The sequence below is a fragment of the Bufo gargarizans genome, chromosome 4 (genome assembly GCF_014858855.1).
Source record: "Bufo gargarizans isolate SCDJY-AF-19 chromosome 4, ASM1485885v1, whole genome shotgun sequence".
NCBI lineage: Eukaryota > Metazoa > Chordata > Amphibia > Anura > Bufonidae > Bufo > Bufo gargarizans.
In genome coordinates this window covers 32,164,653-32,179,057 of record NC_058083.1, presented here as the reverse complement: position 1 = coordinate 32,179,057, position 14,405 = coordinate 32,164,653, and the positions used below count along the sequence as shown (strand labels likewise).

Below are 14,405 nucleotides of genomic sequence, written 5' to 3'. Positions count from 1 at the left end.
TTTTATTTGAAAAATTTTACAACAGAAAGTAAAAAATGTCATTTTTGTGCAAACATTTCGGTCAATTTCGATTAATAACAAAAAAAGTAAAAATGTCAGCAGCAATGAAATACCACCAAATCAAAGCTCTATTAGTGAGAAGAAAAGGAGGTAAAATTAATTTGGGTGGTAAGTTGTATGACCGAGCAATAAACTGTGAAAGTAGTGTACTGCAGAATTGTAAAAAGTGGTCTGGTCATTAAGGGGGTTTAAGCTAGGGGGGCTGAGGTGGTTAAAAGGAGAGCACTTTTTTTCCTCTATAGTAGGATCTTGGGCCAATGCACGGTTCTTTATACCTGATGCTAACTTTGACCTGTAAGGATAAGGTCACACTTGAGTTATCTACAGTGTCGGACTGGGGTGCCTAGGGCCCACCAGAAAAATTTATTTTGGGGGCCCACAGTACGAATACATACAAATATTACCTGCTCATATAGCTGGGGGGGGGGGGCAGCTGATACCAGATGATTTAATATGGGGGTCCCTGTAGCAACTGAAGGTAGATCCTGGGGAAAAGAGGATACTAGCAGCTTTCCTCTATAGCTAGAAGTCATCTCAGCTATCTGACCATGTCTATAATAATAAAGTGGGTAGTTTTTATAATAATCTTTAATGTTCATATATGAACATAGGTTGGTTGAGGTGCTGTACATTGAATATATGTATGTAGTGCAGTAACATATGTGCCACTTATGCAGGGGGTGGGAGACTAGGGGCCCACCTTGCTCAGGGGCCCACCAGGGGATTCCCCTGTACCCCTGTGGGCCAGTCCGAGCCTGGTTATCTAGTCAGTTTTGGCCCCGTAATTGACCAAATAAGTGAAGTGTGCAGTGATTCTATGAGTGACGCCTGTCATCTGCATGTCATAGTGGACTCACAGTATTATTTCACTACCACAGCAGACTCCCTATGCGTGTTACTGCAAGGCACAGTGTTCTACACCACTATATAGTGTCTCTGAGCCAGTAAATAGCTGGTTTGTAACGCGGTTCGTCACGAATAAATTCGGATTAAATTAAATCTTTCCAGAAAAATTGGCGAACCTACCGAATCGAATTTTTGAGAAATTCGCTCATCTCTAATCATAAGGTTGTCCAAAAGTATGGAGACAACTGAATAGATTGGTAGCAAATGTGTGAGGGGAGATCTCCAACACAGTGCCCAATTTGAAAACTGCAATCTTGGAACCAAGTCAATATATTAAAATGGCAAGGGGTGCAAATGACATATTTATCTATCTGATGCAGAATTTGATGAGGGATCCAAATTTGTGACATACTTTTATTCCTGCCAAAATTATTAACAATTTTCTCTTTGCTACAGACACAGATATAACTGAAAGAATAAAATGCAAGGAGAGGACAGAGATTGTGTCTATCTCTTAATAGCACAGTAACCAAGCCATTGCAGCATATTTTAATGCCCATCACCAGACGACCCATCCACCAAGGCATAGTTGACAAACAAGTTCTATTTTGGACCTGTCAAAAAGTGGACGTAACAAAACTACCACAGACAAAGCAACTACAATCGCCATCCTGGTGTCCTTCAGCAGGAGCCCACATTGTAACAGCTGGTGTTTGTCACCATAGAGTGGGGTGAGTCTAACAACCATCAGAAAGATACTGGCTGCCCAAACATGGCACCCATACAAGATCCAGTTGCTGCATCATTTCAATGAGGATGATCCCGACCCCCTGTATTGAATGGGTCTCAAAGCAATTGCAATGGGACTCATATTTGGCAGGTCCAACACAGAAACTTTTGGGAGATCTACATAATATCTGTAGTGATGGGAAGCTCGAATCTTTTAAATGAATCGGTCCATTTGAATCAGTTCATTCAAAAGAACCGATTAATGAATCAAATCTTCGATTCACTTGCTGAGTCCGCTGACAAGTAAACCGAAGCTCAGGAGTAAAAAACAAACAAAAAACAAGCATCCAGGGAGTGGGGAAAACTCAGGACTGGAGGAGAGGGGTAATATAATTAAAATGGTTGCAGACCAGGTGGGTTGGGAGGGCCCAGCCTTCACTCTAGGATCCAGCCTTCACTCTAGGATCATGTTACACCTGCTAGAGTCTCTGCTACCTCACACGGATCAGCTCAGTCAGATGAATTGATTCCTCCAGTTCGGTGAAAGGAATCGATTAAAAACAACAACAAAACATTTGTAAAGTAGGACTCAAAGCGCATTCAAAAGAACGATTTGTACAAGAACTGGACATCTCTAAATCTCTGTCCTCTCGTTGCCCCATTTTTCATTTATTCAGGTGTCTCCATACTTTTGGACCACCCTGTACTATGATTTAAAGGGAGTTTCCAGGAGAATGCATTTTATTTTTTTTTAAAAAGGGGTGTGTGATTATATTATTTTAATATTATTCCCTTGGACCCTCTGTGTCTGTATATACCTGTATGACTCTATTCCTTGTGAGCTTTGAGTTACCGAAAGTACACTGGAGTACCTGGGATCATTGCTAGGTCTGGGCGCTCAGCCAGATGCGAGACGTAGTTCTCAGCTTTGAGTTAGAAAAGGGAGAAACAAGATATCATGCAGTGATCATGCGGGATCATCCCTACTTCTCAACCTATGAGTTTAGATGTCAAATATGATAATGCACGTTATGTAAAGTTGGCCGGTCGTCACTCCCCTGTATATAAACTTACCGCAGTTTTAATAAAGTGGAATCAGCTTCGAGTACACCTCCTGCCTGTGTCTCTATTTATTCTCACAGCTGGAACTTATCAGGAATGCAAGATAATTTGAATTAAATGTGACAATTTGAGTAAGAAATCGCTTTAAAAAAAAATTGCTTCATGACTAATTTCTTCGAATCGCATTTTTTTGTAAGTAGTAGGTGCAATGACAGGGAGCTGCGATAACGCCACTCCCCATCATTGTACCCCTCAGATGCCACGTTCATCGTTGATCAGGGCATCTGAGAGTAAAAAAAAGTGTAAAATTAAAAGAGAAAGAAAAATTACCGTGGCATGCACCTAGTTTACAGAGGGAGGGGGCTCCCTATACGTCCCCTTTGGGTCCCTGTGCTGCGGTAATGGGGTCTCCACAGGCAGGCTGTCAGTGTATTACACTGGTAATACACTGACAGTCAATGCATTACAATGCACTATGTATTGTAATGCACTGTAGAGAGAATAGACCCCAAAAGTTAACACAGTGTAGCAATAATAAAAAGTAAAAAAAAAGTGTTTTTTAAAAATAAAAAATTTAGTTTCTAGGGAAAAAAAGCACCCTTTCCCCTCATCAAGCCATACACAATAAAAAAAAATATATAGATATATAAGGTATCACCACGTTCGTAATGACCGGCTCTATACAAATGTTACATCATCTAGCCCGCCAGATGAACACCGTCAAAAATATATAAATAAAAACAGTGCCAAAATAGCAATTTTTTGATCACTGTCTTTAACCGCCTCCGGACCGCCTAACGCAGGATCGCGGTCCGGAGGCGGCAGCGCTGTGCAGAGTCACGCATATATGCGTCATCTCGCGAGACGCAAGATTTCCTGTGAACGCGCGCACACAGGCGCGCGCGTTCACAGGATCGGAAGGTAAGCGAGTGGATCTCCAGCCTGCCAGCGGCGATTGTTCGCTGGCAGGCTGGAGATGCAATTTTTTTAACCCCTAACAGGTATATTAGACACTGTTTTGATAACAGCGTCTAATATACCTGCTACTTGGTCCTCTGGTGGTCCCTTTTGTTTGGATCGACCACCAGAGGACACAGGTAGCTGTGTAAAGTAGCACCAAACACCACTACACTACACTACACCCCCCCTGTCACTTATTAACCCCTTATGAACCCCTGATCACCCATATAGACTCCCTGATCACCCCCCTGTCATTGATCACCCCCTGTCATTGATCACCCCCCTGTAAGGCTCCGTTCAGACGTCCGTATGATTTTTACGGATCCACAGATACATGGATCGGATCCGCAAAACACATACGGACGTCTAAATGGAGCCTTACAGGGCTTGATCAATGACAGGGGGGTGATCACCCATATAGACTCCCTGATCACCCCCCTGTCATTTATCACCCCCCTGTCATTGATCACTCCCCTGTAAGGCTCCGTTCAGACGTCCGTATGATTTTTACGGATCCACAGATACATGGATCGGATCCGCAAAACATATACGGACGTCTGAATGGAGCCTTACAGGGGGGTGATCAATGACAGGGGAGTGATCACCCATATAGACTCCCTGATCACCCCCTGTCATTGATCACCCCCCTGTCATTGATCACTCCCCTGTAAGGCTCCGTCAGACGTCCGTATGATTTTTACGGATCCACAGATACATAGATCGGATCCGCAAAACACATACAGGGGGGTGATCAATGACAGGGGGGTGATCAGGGAGTCTATATGGGTGATCACCCCCTTGTCATTGATCACCCCCCTGTAAGGCTCCATTCAGACGTCCGTATGTGTTTTGCGGATCCGATCCATGTATCTGTGGATCCGTAAAAATCATACGGACCTCTGAACGGAGCCTTACAGGGGGGTGATAAATGACAGGGGGGTGATCAGGGAGTCTATATGGGTGATCACCCCCCTGTCATTGATCACCCCCCTGTAAGGCTCCATTTAGACGTCCGTATGTGTTTTGCGGATCCGATCCATGTATCTGTGGATCCGTAAAAATCATACGGACGTCTGAACGGAGCCTTACAGGGGGTTGATCAATGACAGGGGGGTGATCAATGACAGGGGGGTGATCAGGGAGTCTATATGGGTGATCACCCCCCCCCCTGTCATTGATCACCCCCCTGTAAGGCTCCATTCAGACATTTTTTTGGCCCAAGTTAGCGGAAATTGTTTTTTTTTTCTTACAAAATCTCATATTCCACTAATTTGTGTCAAAAAATAAAATCTCACCATACCCCTCAAGGAATCCAAATGAGTAAAATGTTTTAGACATTTATATTCCAGACTTCTTCTCACGCTTTAGGGCCCATAAAATGCCAGGGCAGTATAAATACCCCACATGTGACCCCATTTCGGAAAGAAGACACCCCATGGTATTCCGTGAGGGGCATATCGAGTCCATGAAAGATTGAAATTTTTGTCCCAAGTTAGCGGAAAGGGAGACTTTGTGAGAAAATACAAAAAAAAAACAATTTCCGCTAACTTGTGCTAAAAAAAAAATTCTATGAACTCGCCATGTCCCTCATTGAATACCTTAGGGTGTCTTCTTTCCAAAATAGGGTCACATGTGGGGTATTTATACTGCCCTGGCATTTTAGGGGCCCGAAAGCATGAGAAGAAGTCTGGGATCCAAATGTCTAAAAATGCCCTCCTAAAAGGAATTTGGGCCGCTTTGTGCATCTAGGCTGCAAAGAAGTGTCACACATCTGGTATCGCCGTACTCAGGAGAAGTTGGGGAATGTGTTTTGGGGTGTCATTTTACATATACCCATGCTGGGTGAGAAAAATATCTTGGCAAAAGACAACTTTTCCCATTTTTTTATACAAAGTTGTCATTTGACCGAGATATTTATCTCACCCAGCATGGGTATATGTAAAATGACACCCCAAAACACATTCCCCAACTTCTCCTGAGTACGGCGATACCACATGTGTGACACTTTTTTGCCGCCTAGGTGGGCAAAGGGGCCCACATTCCAAAGAGCACCTTTCGGATTTCACAGGTCATTTTTTACACATTTTGATTTCAAACTACTTACCACACATTAGGGCCCCTAGAATGCCAGGGCAGTATAACTATTCCACAAGTGACCCCATTTTGGAAAGAAGACACCCCAAGGTATTACGTGAGGGGCATGGCGAGTTCCTAGAATTTTTTATTTTTTGTCACAAGTTAGCGGAAAATTATGATTTTTTTTTTCTAACAAAGTCTCATATTCCACTAACTTGTGACAAAAAATTCTAGGAACTCACCATGCCCCTCACGGAATACCTTGGGGTGTCTTCTTTCCGAAATGGGGTCACTTGTGGGGTAGTTATACTGCCCTGGCAATTTAGATGCCCATATGCGTGAGAAGTAGTTTGAAATCAAAATCTGTAAAAAATGGCCGGTGAAATCCTAAAGGTGCTCTTTGGAATGTGGGCCCCTTTGCCCACTTAGGCTGCAAAAAAGTGTCACACATCTGGTATCGCCGTACTCAGGAGAAGTTGGGCAATGTGTTTTGGGGTGTCATTTTACATATACCCATGCTGGGTGAGATAAATATCTTGGTCAAATGCCAACTTTGTATAAAAAAATGGAAAAAAAAAGTTGTCTTTTGCCAAGATATTTCTCTCACCCAGTATGGGTATATGTAAAATGACACCCCAAAACACAAGTTACCGTTTTCTAGCTACCATTTAAGTTGGTTCGTAGTCGCTTCACTGTACGTGGGACAACTACGTGGCTAGACAGGCTTCAGCCTAAGGGCAATAGATGCTGTGGAAACTGTTTGTTCTGTGCCTTTAACCCCCAGTGGGACGTTTTGTCCTTTAGGGGTTTGAGGCACAGGGTGAACACATTGATTACTTGCCGAACAAAGTTTGTGGTGTATGTAATATCTTGTATATGCGGGAGATTCTATATCGGGAAAACCATCCACAGTATGTTTGAGAGGTTCCGTGAACATCTAAATACCTTAAATACTGGCAGAGGGGTCCCCCGTCTTATACAACATGTGAATGAGGCCCACGGTGGAGATCGTAGAGTTCTGAGATTTGGAGGAGTAGAGGTAGTGCAACCTCCACCACAAGGGGGCGACAGAGAGCCAGAACTACTGAGGAGAGAAGGAAGGTGTATACTCCGTTCGGGAGCGACGGGACCCCTGGGACTTAATGAAAAATTGGACATGGGAGTGTTTTTGTAGATTGTCTTTCTGTGTTGGTTTTGGATATCAGGTTGGCTTTCTTTTGTGGAAAGGGTCTGTGGATATATGTGGTGCAATCCGGTCTTTACTGTTAGTAACCTCCCAGTATAGGCAATGACGACCTCACCAGTGGGCGGGTTGAGCACCAGGTGTGGTATTAAGACCTGCATTGCACACATATACAGACTGAGGCCAGAGGAAGCGCATACAAGCGTGAAACGGCTGTTGCCGATTTTTTACATTCGCATTGTATGTTGTCTGTCCTGCTGACCCAGCTTTTAATAATGGAAGAATAAATAAAGTTTTTTACATCCAAAGGTGAGTTGGATTGTTGAAGATATTGCTTGTCAATACAGAGCACCACCAGATGTTTTATTATATATGCTTTGGTTTGCATATGTGACGCTATCAGTAGAAGACTGTCTTGACATTCACGTAGTGCCACTCAAGCTTTTTATACGGTCTGATTGATGATGGATAATGGACATGATGGATCCGTGAGCATGGACAAAATAGAGCATGCATCAGTGCTAAAAACACGGACCCATGGACCGTGCTAAATCACTGATATCTGAATACACACATTAAAATGAATGGGGACGTGTGCTGTCTGTGGAGAACACATACAGCACACGTCCATGAAACACTGACGTGAAAAAAAGGCTTAATTCTTGTGAAACATGTAAAGGTTTAACAATGTTTTTAAAATCAGTTTTGAATAACTTGACGGTGTAGTTTCTAAAATGGTGTCATTTATGGGTGGTTTCTACAACTTAAGACTCACAAAATTACTTCAAAACCCAGATGGTCCTTAAAAAAGTGGATTTTCCTTAAAAATTAGAAAATTTGTTTTGAAAAATCTAAGCCTTCTAATGTCCTAAAAAATAAAACCTCCAGGCCGAGGTGTAGAAGAGTAATAACTCATCCCACAGTACCCGTCACCTAAACCAAGCAACTGGTCAACTAGGGCTCAACATACATGGGAACATGTTCAAGACTGATGGAGAAGCATCCCTGGTGACTAACACATGAAGATGGTTGAGAGAATAACTAGAACATGCAAATCAGTTATCAAAGCAAAGGGGAGCAACTTTGAAAAATTTAAAATTTTAGTTTCTGGTCACTGCATACTGTAGGTTTTATTACTTCTTAGTCTAAAGTGTGTGAAAATGAAATATAAGGGATCCCCAGTAATGGGGTGTGTGATAAATACTAGAATATATAAAGTACTCTGCACTCACCTGGGGATACTTATAGATTCCAATCACACTCGCCATTGAAACTGATAAAGATGATTGTTGATGTCCAACTATACCGACCAATTGACCCTTCTGGTAGCAGTTGTAATTTGGAGTCATGATTTCTCTCCCTGAGATAACACAGAGTGTATTCTGCAGAGCTCTCCTTTCTGCCTCACATGAGTCATAGAGAATGTAGCCCAGGGTAATGTTTGGTAAGATGTCCCCTCGACTGTTTATTTCCTGTATGGCAAAAATGAAGGCCAGGAGGTGTCTGAGGTAATAGAGCATTGGGCTGCAACAGACAAGGATCAGTGAATAATAATGAACGAAGCTTAAATAACACAGAGATTAAGCAAATCACCTCACCGCCATAGACCTCCAGGAATGTACATTAGCCTCTATACTTCCTAAACGGACTCGACTTCCGGCCAATTATTGGGTATAAGCGTTTGTATAAATGCTCGTTCCCAAAAACTGGACTGAGTAAAATGTGCCGGCGATCACTTGATGAACGAGCAGATGCATGCTTGTCTTCATACTGCGGAGATGACGACTGCAGGTAAATGTAGTCCTTATCTCAGTTGATAATCAGGCAATTATTGGGAACATCTGGTTCATTCCCAATAATTGCCTGACACATCAGTCTGTGTAAAGTGACCTTAATGCTACCACTGATTCTACGCTGCACCATGTCAGCACCAGTGTATATGTCGGCAGTGTTTATGGGAGGCCCTATGTTGACCATGCCATGGTGATAAATGGAATGGTTTCCCAGTTGTAGGATCACACTGAGTTGGTGCCTTATATCTATAAAAAGAGATCTGTAGATTGTCTTATTTCATGAACGTGCAGGACATGCTTTAATTACTAAACATAGTCCCTGAGCTTGACGTATATGCAATTTATTGAGAAAATATAGACACTTACAACTCACAGGTGCTTTCTGATGGTGCACTGTTAAAACCAAGCCCAGACATTGTTGCTGAATTGGAGACCTTCAGCACCCCTCCAATAATCGCATCTCCTTCCATCACAAAGGAATTAGGGATATACATTTCTTCCAAGTAACACACTGGATTCCTAATGGTATCATTAGTAATGGAAAATGTAGACAACAGGAACAATGGGTTGATGTATTTCAGCAGTGTTTCTGCCAGCCCACTCTGGTTAAAGAGAAATACAATTTCTATTACATATAAATGCAGTAGCCCAGAATGGGGTGACTTCAAAGAGTACATTTTTGTAATGCTATATTGTAAAGGGAAATGCTGTGATGTATTATATTTGTACGCCTTGTCTTGTGTGGACAAGCAAAGGTTAACAATCCCTTGGTACATCCCTTAGGTTGTGAGAAATGGACCTGAATCTGCCCCCTGCTTAGTCAGTGTGGAGTGAAAGTGTAGCTAAGAAAGTGTGAGGACCTTCTTGTGAAAGTTGCTAAGAGCAAGGCAGAGAATATTTATCTATGAGAGATCTACAGCCAGGAAAAGCTGTTTTATCACCCAAAGTGCTTCAGGGAAGAAGCTAGAAGATCCAGAATCTGCAAGACCATGTGTTTATGGAAGGAAGAAACTTTGCTGCTGGGACAGGAAACCTTGTTGATGCACCCTTCCACATTTTGAGACATTTTTCCCAGCCATATCTTAATTCTGTACCCTTCAGTACAAACAGACTTATTGCCAGCCTAAAGTTCTGCAGAGAGAGACTTTAGAGAGACAGAGAAAAGGAGCACCACAACTCCCATCATTACTGCTGTCCATAAACTGCTATTTTGGGAATAATTGCACTGTGATCTACTTGGAATTGCTCCTTGTTACTGTGCATAGACCCAAGAAGAGCCAGAGAGAGGGAATTGCCACTGCGAGTACTAATACCTACCTCAGGACCAAAGCTACAACTTGCTGCTGATCAAAACCTTTAACCTAGACATGAAGAAATTTGGTAGTGAGCACCTCTGCTCATGTAAGCAGGGGATGTGCTGCTAATAATAATGTATGTATGTGAGGACAGGGGAAATGGGCGATCACACAAATTATAGTTTGTAGGAACCTCTCACCATAAGTGCAACATGAAAGCAAAAATCGTCTTCATCGTTAATGGTAGAGATTAGCGAATCGAAACCCAAAAATTGGAATTCAATCTGAATTTCAGGATAAATTCGATTCGCCTAGAAGCTAAATTTCCTCGTGCTTCGTGTCAGCGAATCGATTTAACCTGAAATAGTATAAAAAACTAAGAAATTCTAACTTACCTCCTCCATTTGCTCATGACGGAACGGCTACCACCATCTTGCTTGAAGATCTCAGCCGAGATCCTGTTTGGCGCAAGATTAAGTCATACGGCATGATGACATAATCTCGCGCCGCACAGGATTTCGGCCGAGATCTTGAAGCAACATGGCGGTGGCCATCTCGTCGCGAGCAAATGGAGGCGGTAATTTTGTAAAAAAAAAATGGTATTGGTAATTTTGCACTCAGATGCCGTGATCATGTATGAACGCTGCATCTGATGGGTACAATGACGAGGGCAGCGCTATCGCAGCTCCCTGTCATTGCACCCACTACTTACAAAAAAATGCGCTTTGTGACGAAGTAGTTCTTATAATGAAATTTGGTGAATCAGCCGAATCAAACTTTTAAGAAATTCGCTCATCTCTAGTTACCGGCAGATTCTGCCTCTGTGTAAATGGGTCTTTAGTGCCCCGGAGTGATTACATGTTCTTCTGGGGTTATAGGGAAAATCTACTACAACTTGTACATTCTCTCTTCTTCCAACCCACCCACCACTTCATGTCTTACCTTCATCTCTGTGTTTGGCAATCTCTGTTTTATAGGTGACAGATTTTTCTGTAGAGCTTCTTGCTGTGCACAAACTGAAAAATGAAAGCTTATAAATGATCAGAGATGGAATACCTGGTCTTCATTGCATAACTTTGATCATCATCATCATCAATCCCTCAACCATCTTTAAAGGATATGAACACTTTCGGAATAAATTTGTGTTTTTTATGATTGTATTTTGCTAATTTTGGGCTAAAAAATCATTTTCCAATTGGTCTTTATTAAAAATGTTCAGTAGTTTTTGTCCTACAGAGGAAAGCTTTTCACACTAATGCTAACATGTTGCGGCAGGCTGTTCCTGCATTTGGCATAGCCGGAAACTTCCACAGCACTGCCGTGCCCTGTTGACAATAATGAGACCAGGGGGGGATCTGGCCTGTTTCCAGCATTAGTGCCCAGGTCCGGCCGGACAAAAAACACTGAGGAGAAAGGTAGTATCTGGCTATGCTATGTTATCTGTGATCTCCTGACCGCTCATAATCATTATAGCTAAATTCCTATCAAGCTGATAAGAATATGCCATTATGCCAAGTCATTATTCGAGTTAATGGGACTCTGTCACCAGTTTTATGGTGTCCAAACTAAGGGCAAGATAAACTAGTGGGTCACTTTCTTTAATAGTACCAGAGATTTTGGCAAAATATTTGTATTTGGACAGCTCCAGCGCATGCCAATGAGCTCCTGGCTGTCCCAACCCACCTGCTGCTGATTCATGTGGAAAAAACTGTCAATCAGAGGAAGAGCTGTGAGCTCATGAATATGGGGACTTATTGGAATGTCCGGGAGCGGTTAGGATTTAAAAGTAAAGGCAACAGAAAACCGGTGACAGAGTGACTTTAGCTTTCGAACAATAACCCTTTAGATGAGAAGAACATCATGTAAAAATTCCAGAGTTTGATCGTGTAACCGATCGTTTGTCAGGCATACATTCCGCACCCACTGTGGTATCTTCTATGCTGTAAATGATACCTGTTAATACTTGTGGAATTCTCAATGACGAATAATGATTTAGGGGTCTACATCAGTGATCACAACGAAAAACTATAAACAATTATTAATTTGATGCTGTCACTAGGCTTGAGAGAATCAACCTTCAAATCATAGATTTTAAAAACTATTTAAAATAGTAATCCGAAGAGGGCTTTGGTACTGGCTGGTACCTCGGTATCAAAGCCCTCTCCGGTTGCAATTTTAAATTGTTTTTAAAGACTTCGGCCCAGACGAACTTTGGGTCGAAGTGGATTTCGATACGAATTTCATGAAAAATTCCTTTGTGATTTGTGGTAATGAAAAAATGTAAAAATGTAAAAATAAAAATTATACTTACCTCATCCATTTGAGCACGAAGATGCTGGCACAGCCATCTTCTTAGAAGATCTCACACCACGTGATGATTTTATTGTGCGCCGCTTGAGATTTTGCGCTGGATCTTCAAACAAGATGGACGAGGCGGCCTCTACACGTGCAAATGGATTAAAATGAATCTCAGGTAATCGTGGGGGTTAAATGACGGGGGAGGCTCACAGTTCCCTGTCATTGCACCCGCTATTTCCAAAGAAATGTGCTTCGTGATTAAGTAATTAGTCATGAAGCAAAGTTTTATGTAAAATTTGGCAAAGCAGCCAAATCGAATCTTAGAGAACTTCTATCATTTCTAGAGGCAATATATTTTAATGCTGTACGAAAACAGCATTAAAGTTATGGTATTTGAACAAATTGATGATCCGAAGGTCGATTTGCCCAAGCCTAGCGGTCATGTACGGGTACTGCCTTGTCACAAATTCAGTCTTGCACGCAACCCGCAGGCCACAGATTGGTGAACGCCGTAAAAAAAACAACTTTGTCAAAACAGCCATTTTCTGGTCACCTTGCCTCACAAAAAGTGTAACACCAAGCGACCAAAAAAGTGTATTAAGACCAAAATGGTACCAATAAAAAAAAAGGAGACCCTATCTAAAACAATTGGCCCAAAAAATAAAAAAATATGGCTTTCAGAATATGGCAACACAAAAACGAGATTTTATTCTATTCAAAAAGGCTTTCACTTTGTAAAACGTAACAAAAATAAAACTAATAAACACATTTGGTATGGCCACGTCCGTAACAAACTGCTCTATAAAATTATCACATGAGATGGCTCCTCAGATGAATGCTGCAAATTTTTTTTTAATAAACTATGCCAAAACAGCGATTTTTTTGTCACCTTGCCTCACAAAAAGTGTAACATCAAGTGATCAAAAAGTCTTATGTACCCCAAAATGATATCCATCAAACCATCATCTCATCCCACAAGAAAAGAGACCCTACCTAAGGCAATCGCCCAAAAAATGAAAAAAAATATGGCTCTTAGAAAATGGAAACACAAAAACAACATTTTATTCTGTTTAAAAATGCTTTAAAATGTGTAAAACTTAACAAAAATAAAAATAATAGACACACTGGGTATCACTGCATCCATAACAACCTGCTCTATAAAAATATCACATTATATGCCCTCTCAGGTGAATGCTGTAAAAAAAATATAAAAAAAATATGCCAAAACAGCCATTTTTCTTTCACCTTTCCTCACAAAAAGTGTAATACCAAGCAATCAAAAAGTCTTATGTACCCCAAAATGGTACCAATGAAAACGTCACCTCATCCTACAAAAAATAAGCCTCCACATAAGACAATCACTTAAAAAATAAAAATCAATGCACCCGTAAACCAATCCATCAAAATCTGTGCTGCAAAAGCCGTATGGCACTCATTTCATTCCGCCATGTGCCCCCACAGCAGTTTACCACCACATATGGGGTGTTGCCATATTCAGGAAAACATAGGTAAAACATTATAGGGTGCTTTTTCTCCTGTTACCCCTTGTGAAAATGAAAACAATCTGGCTAAAGCAACATTTTATTGGAAGAAATGAAACTTTTCATTTTCACAGCCAAGTGTTTCCAAATTCCGTAAAACGCTTAGGGGGTCAAAGTGGTCAGTACCCACCTTAATTTATTCTTTAAGGAGTGTAGTTTCTAAAATGGGGTCACTTTTTGAGGGTTTCCACTGTAGGGGTATGTCAGGGTCTCTTTAAATACAAAATGGTGCCTTAAAACCATTGTAGCAAAATCTGCCTCCAAAAACCATATGGCACTCCTTTCCTTCTGACCACTGCCACGTGCCCCTAGGGCAGTTTACCGCCACATATGAGGAATTTCTGTAAACTGCAGAATCAAAGTAAGGCCTCATGCACACGGCAGGGTTCCGCGGCCGAGAGCAGACCGTGGAAACCCGGCCGGGATTCCTCCTGACAGCATGAGCACATGGCGTCATTGGTTGCTATGACGCCGTGCGCTTCATGCAGCCGCTGCTGTACAGTAATACAGCAACGGACGTGTGCATGAGGCCTAATATATATTGAGGTTTATTTTGCTGTTA

At 41.8% G+C, this 14,405-nt stretch overlaps 1 protein-coding gene across 1 annotated transcript in view; it reads right to left on the bottom strand.

Annotated features, from left to right (window-relative positions):
• LOC122935161 (vomeronasal type-2 receptor 26-like) overlaps positions 1–14,405 on the bottom strand; it is a 127,522-nt gene that overhangs the window by 79,414 nt on the left and 33,703 nt on the right. Inside the window, exons 2-4 of the mRNA XM_044290926.1 lie at positions 10,947–11,009; positions 9,076–9,311; positions 8,149–8,440 (exon numbers count right to left, since the gene is read on the bottom strand). Coding sequence (XP_044146861.1) covers positions 8,149–8,440; positions 9,076–9,311; positions 10,947–11,009 — 591 coding nt within the window. The remainder of the gene's footprint in view (positions 1–8,148; positions 8,441–9,075; positions 9,312–10,946; positions 11,010–14,405) is intronic.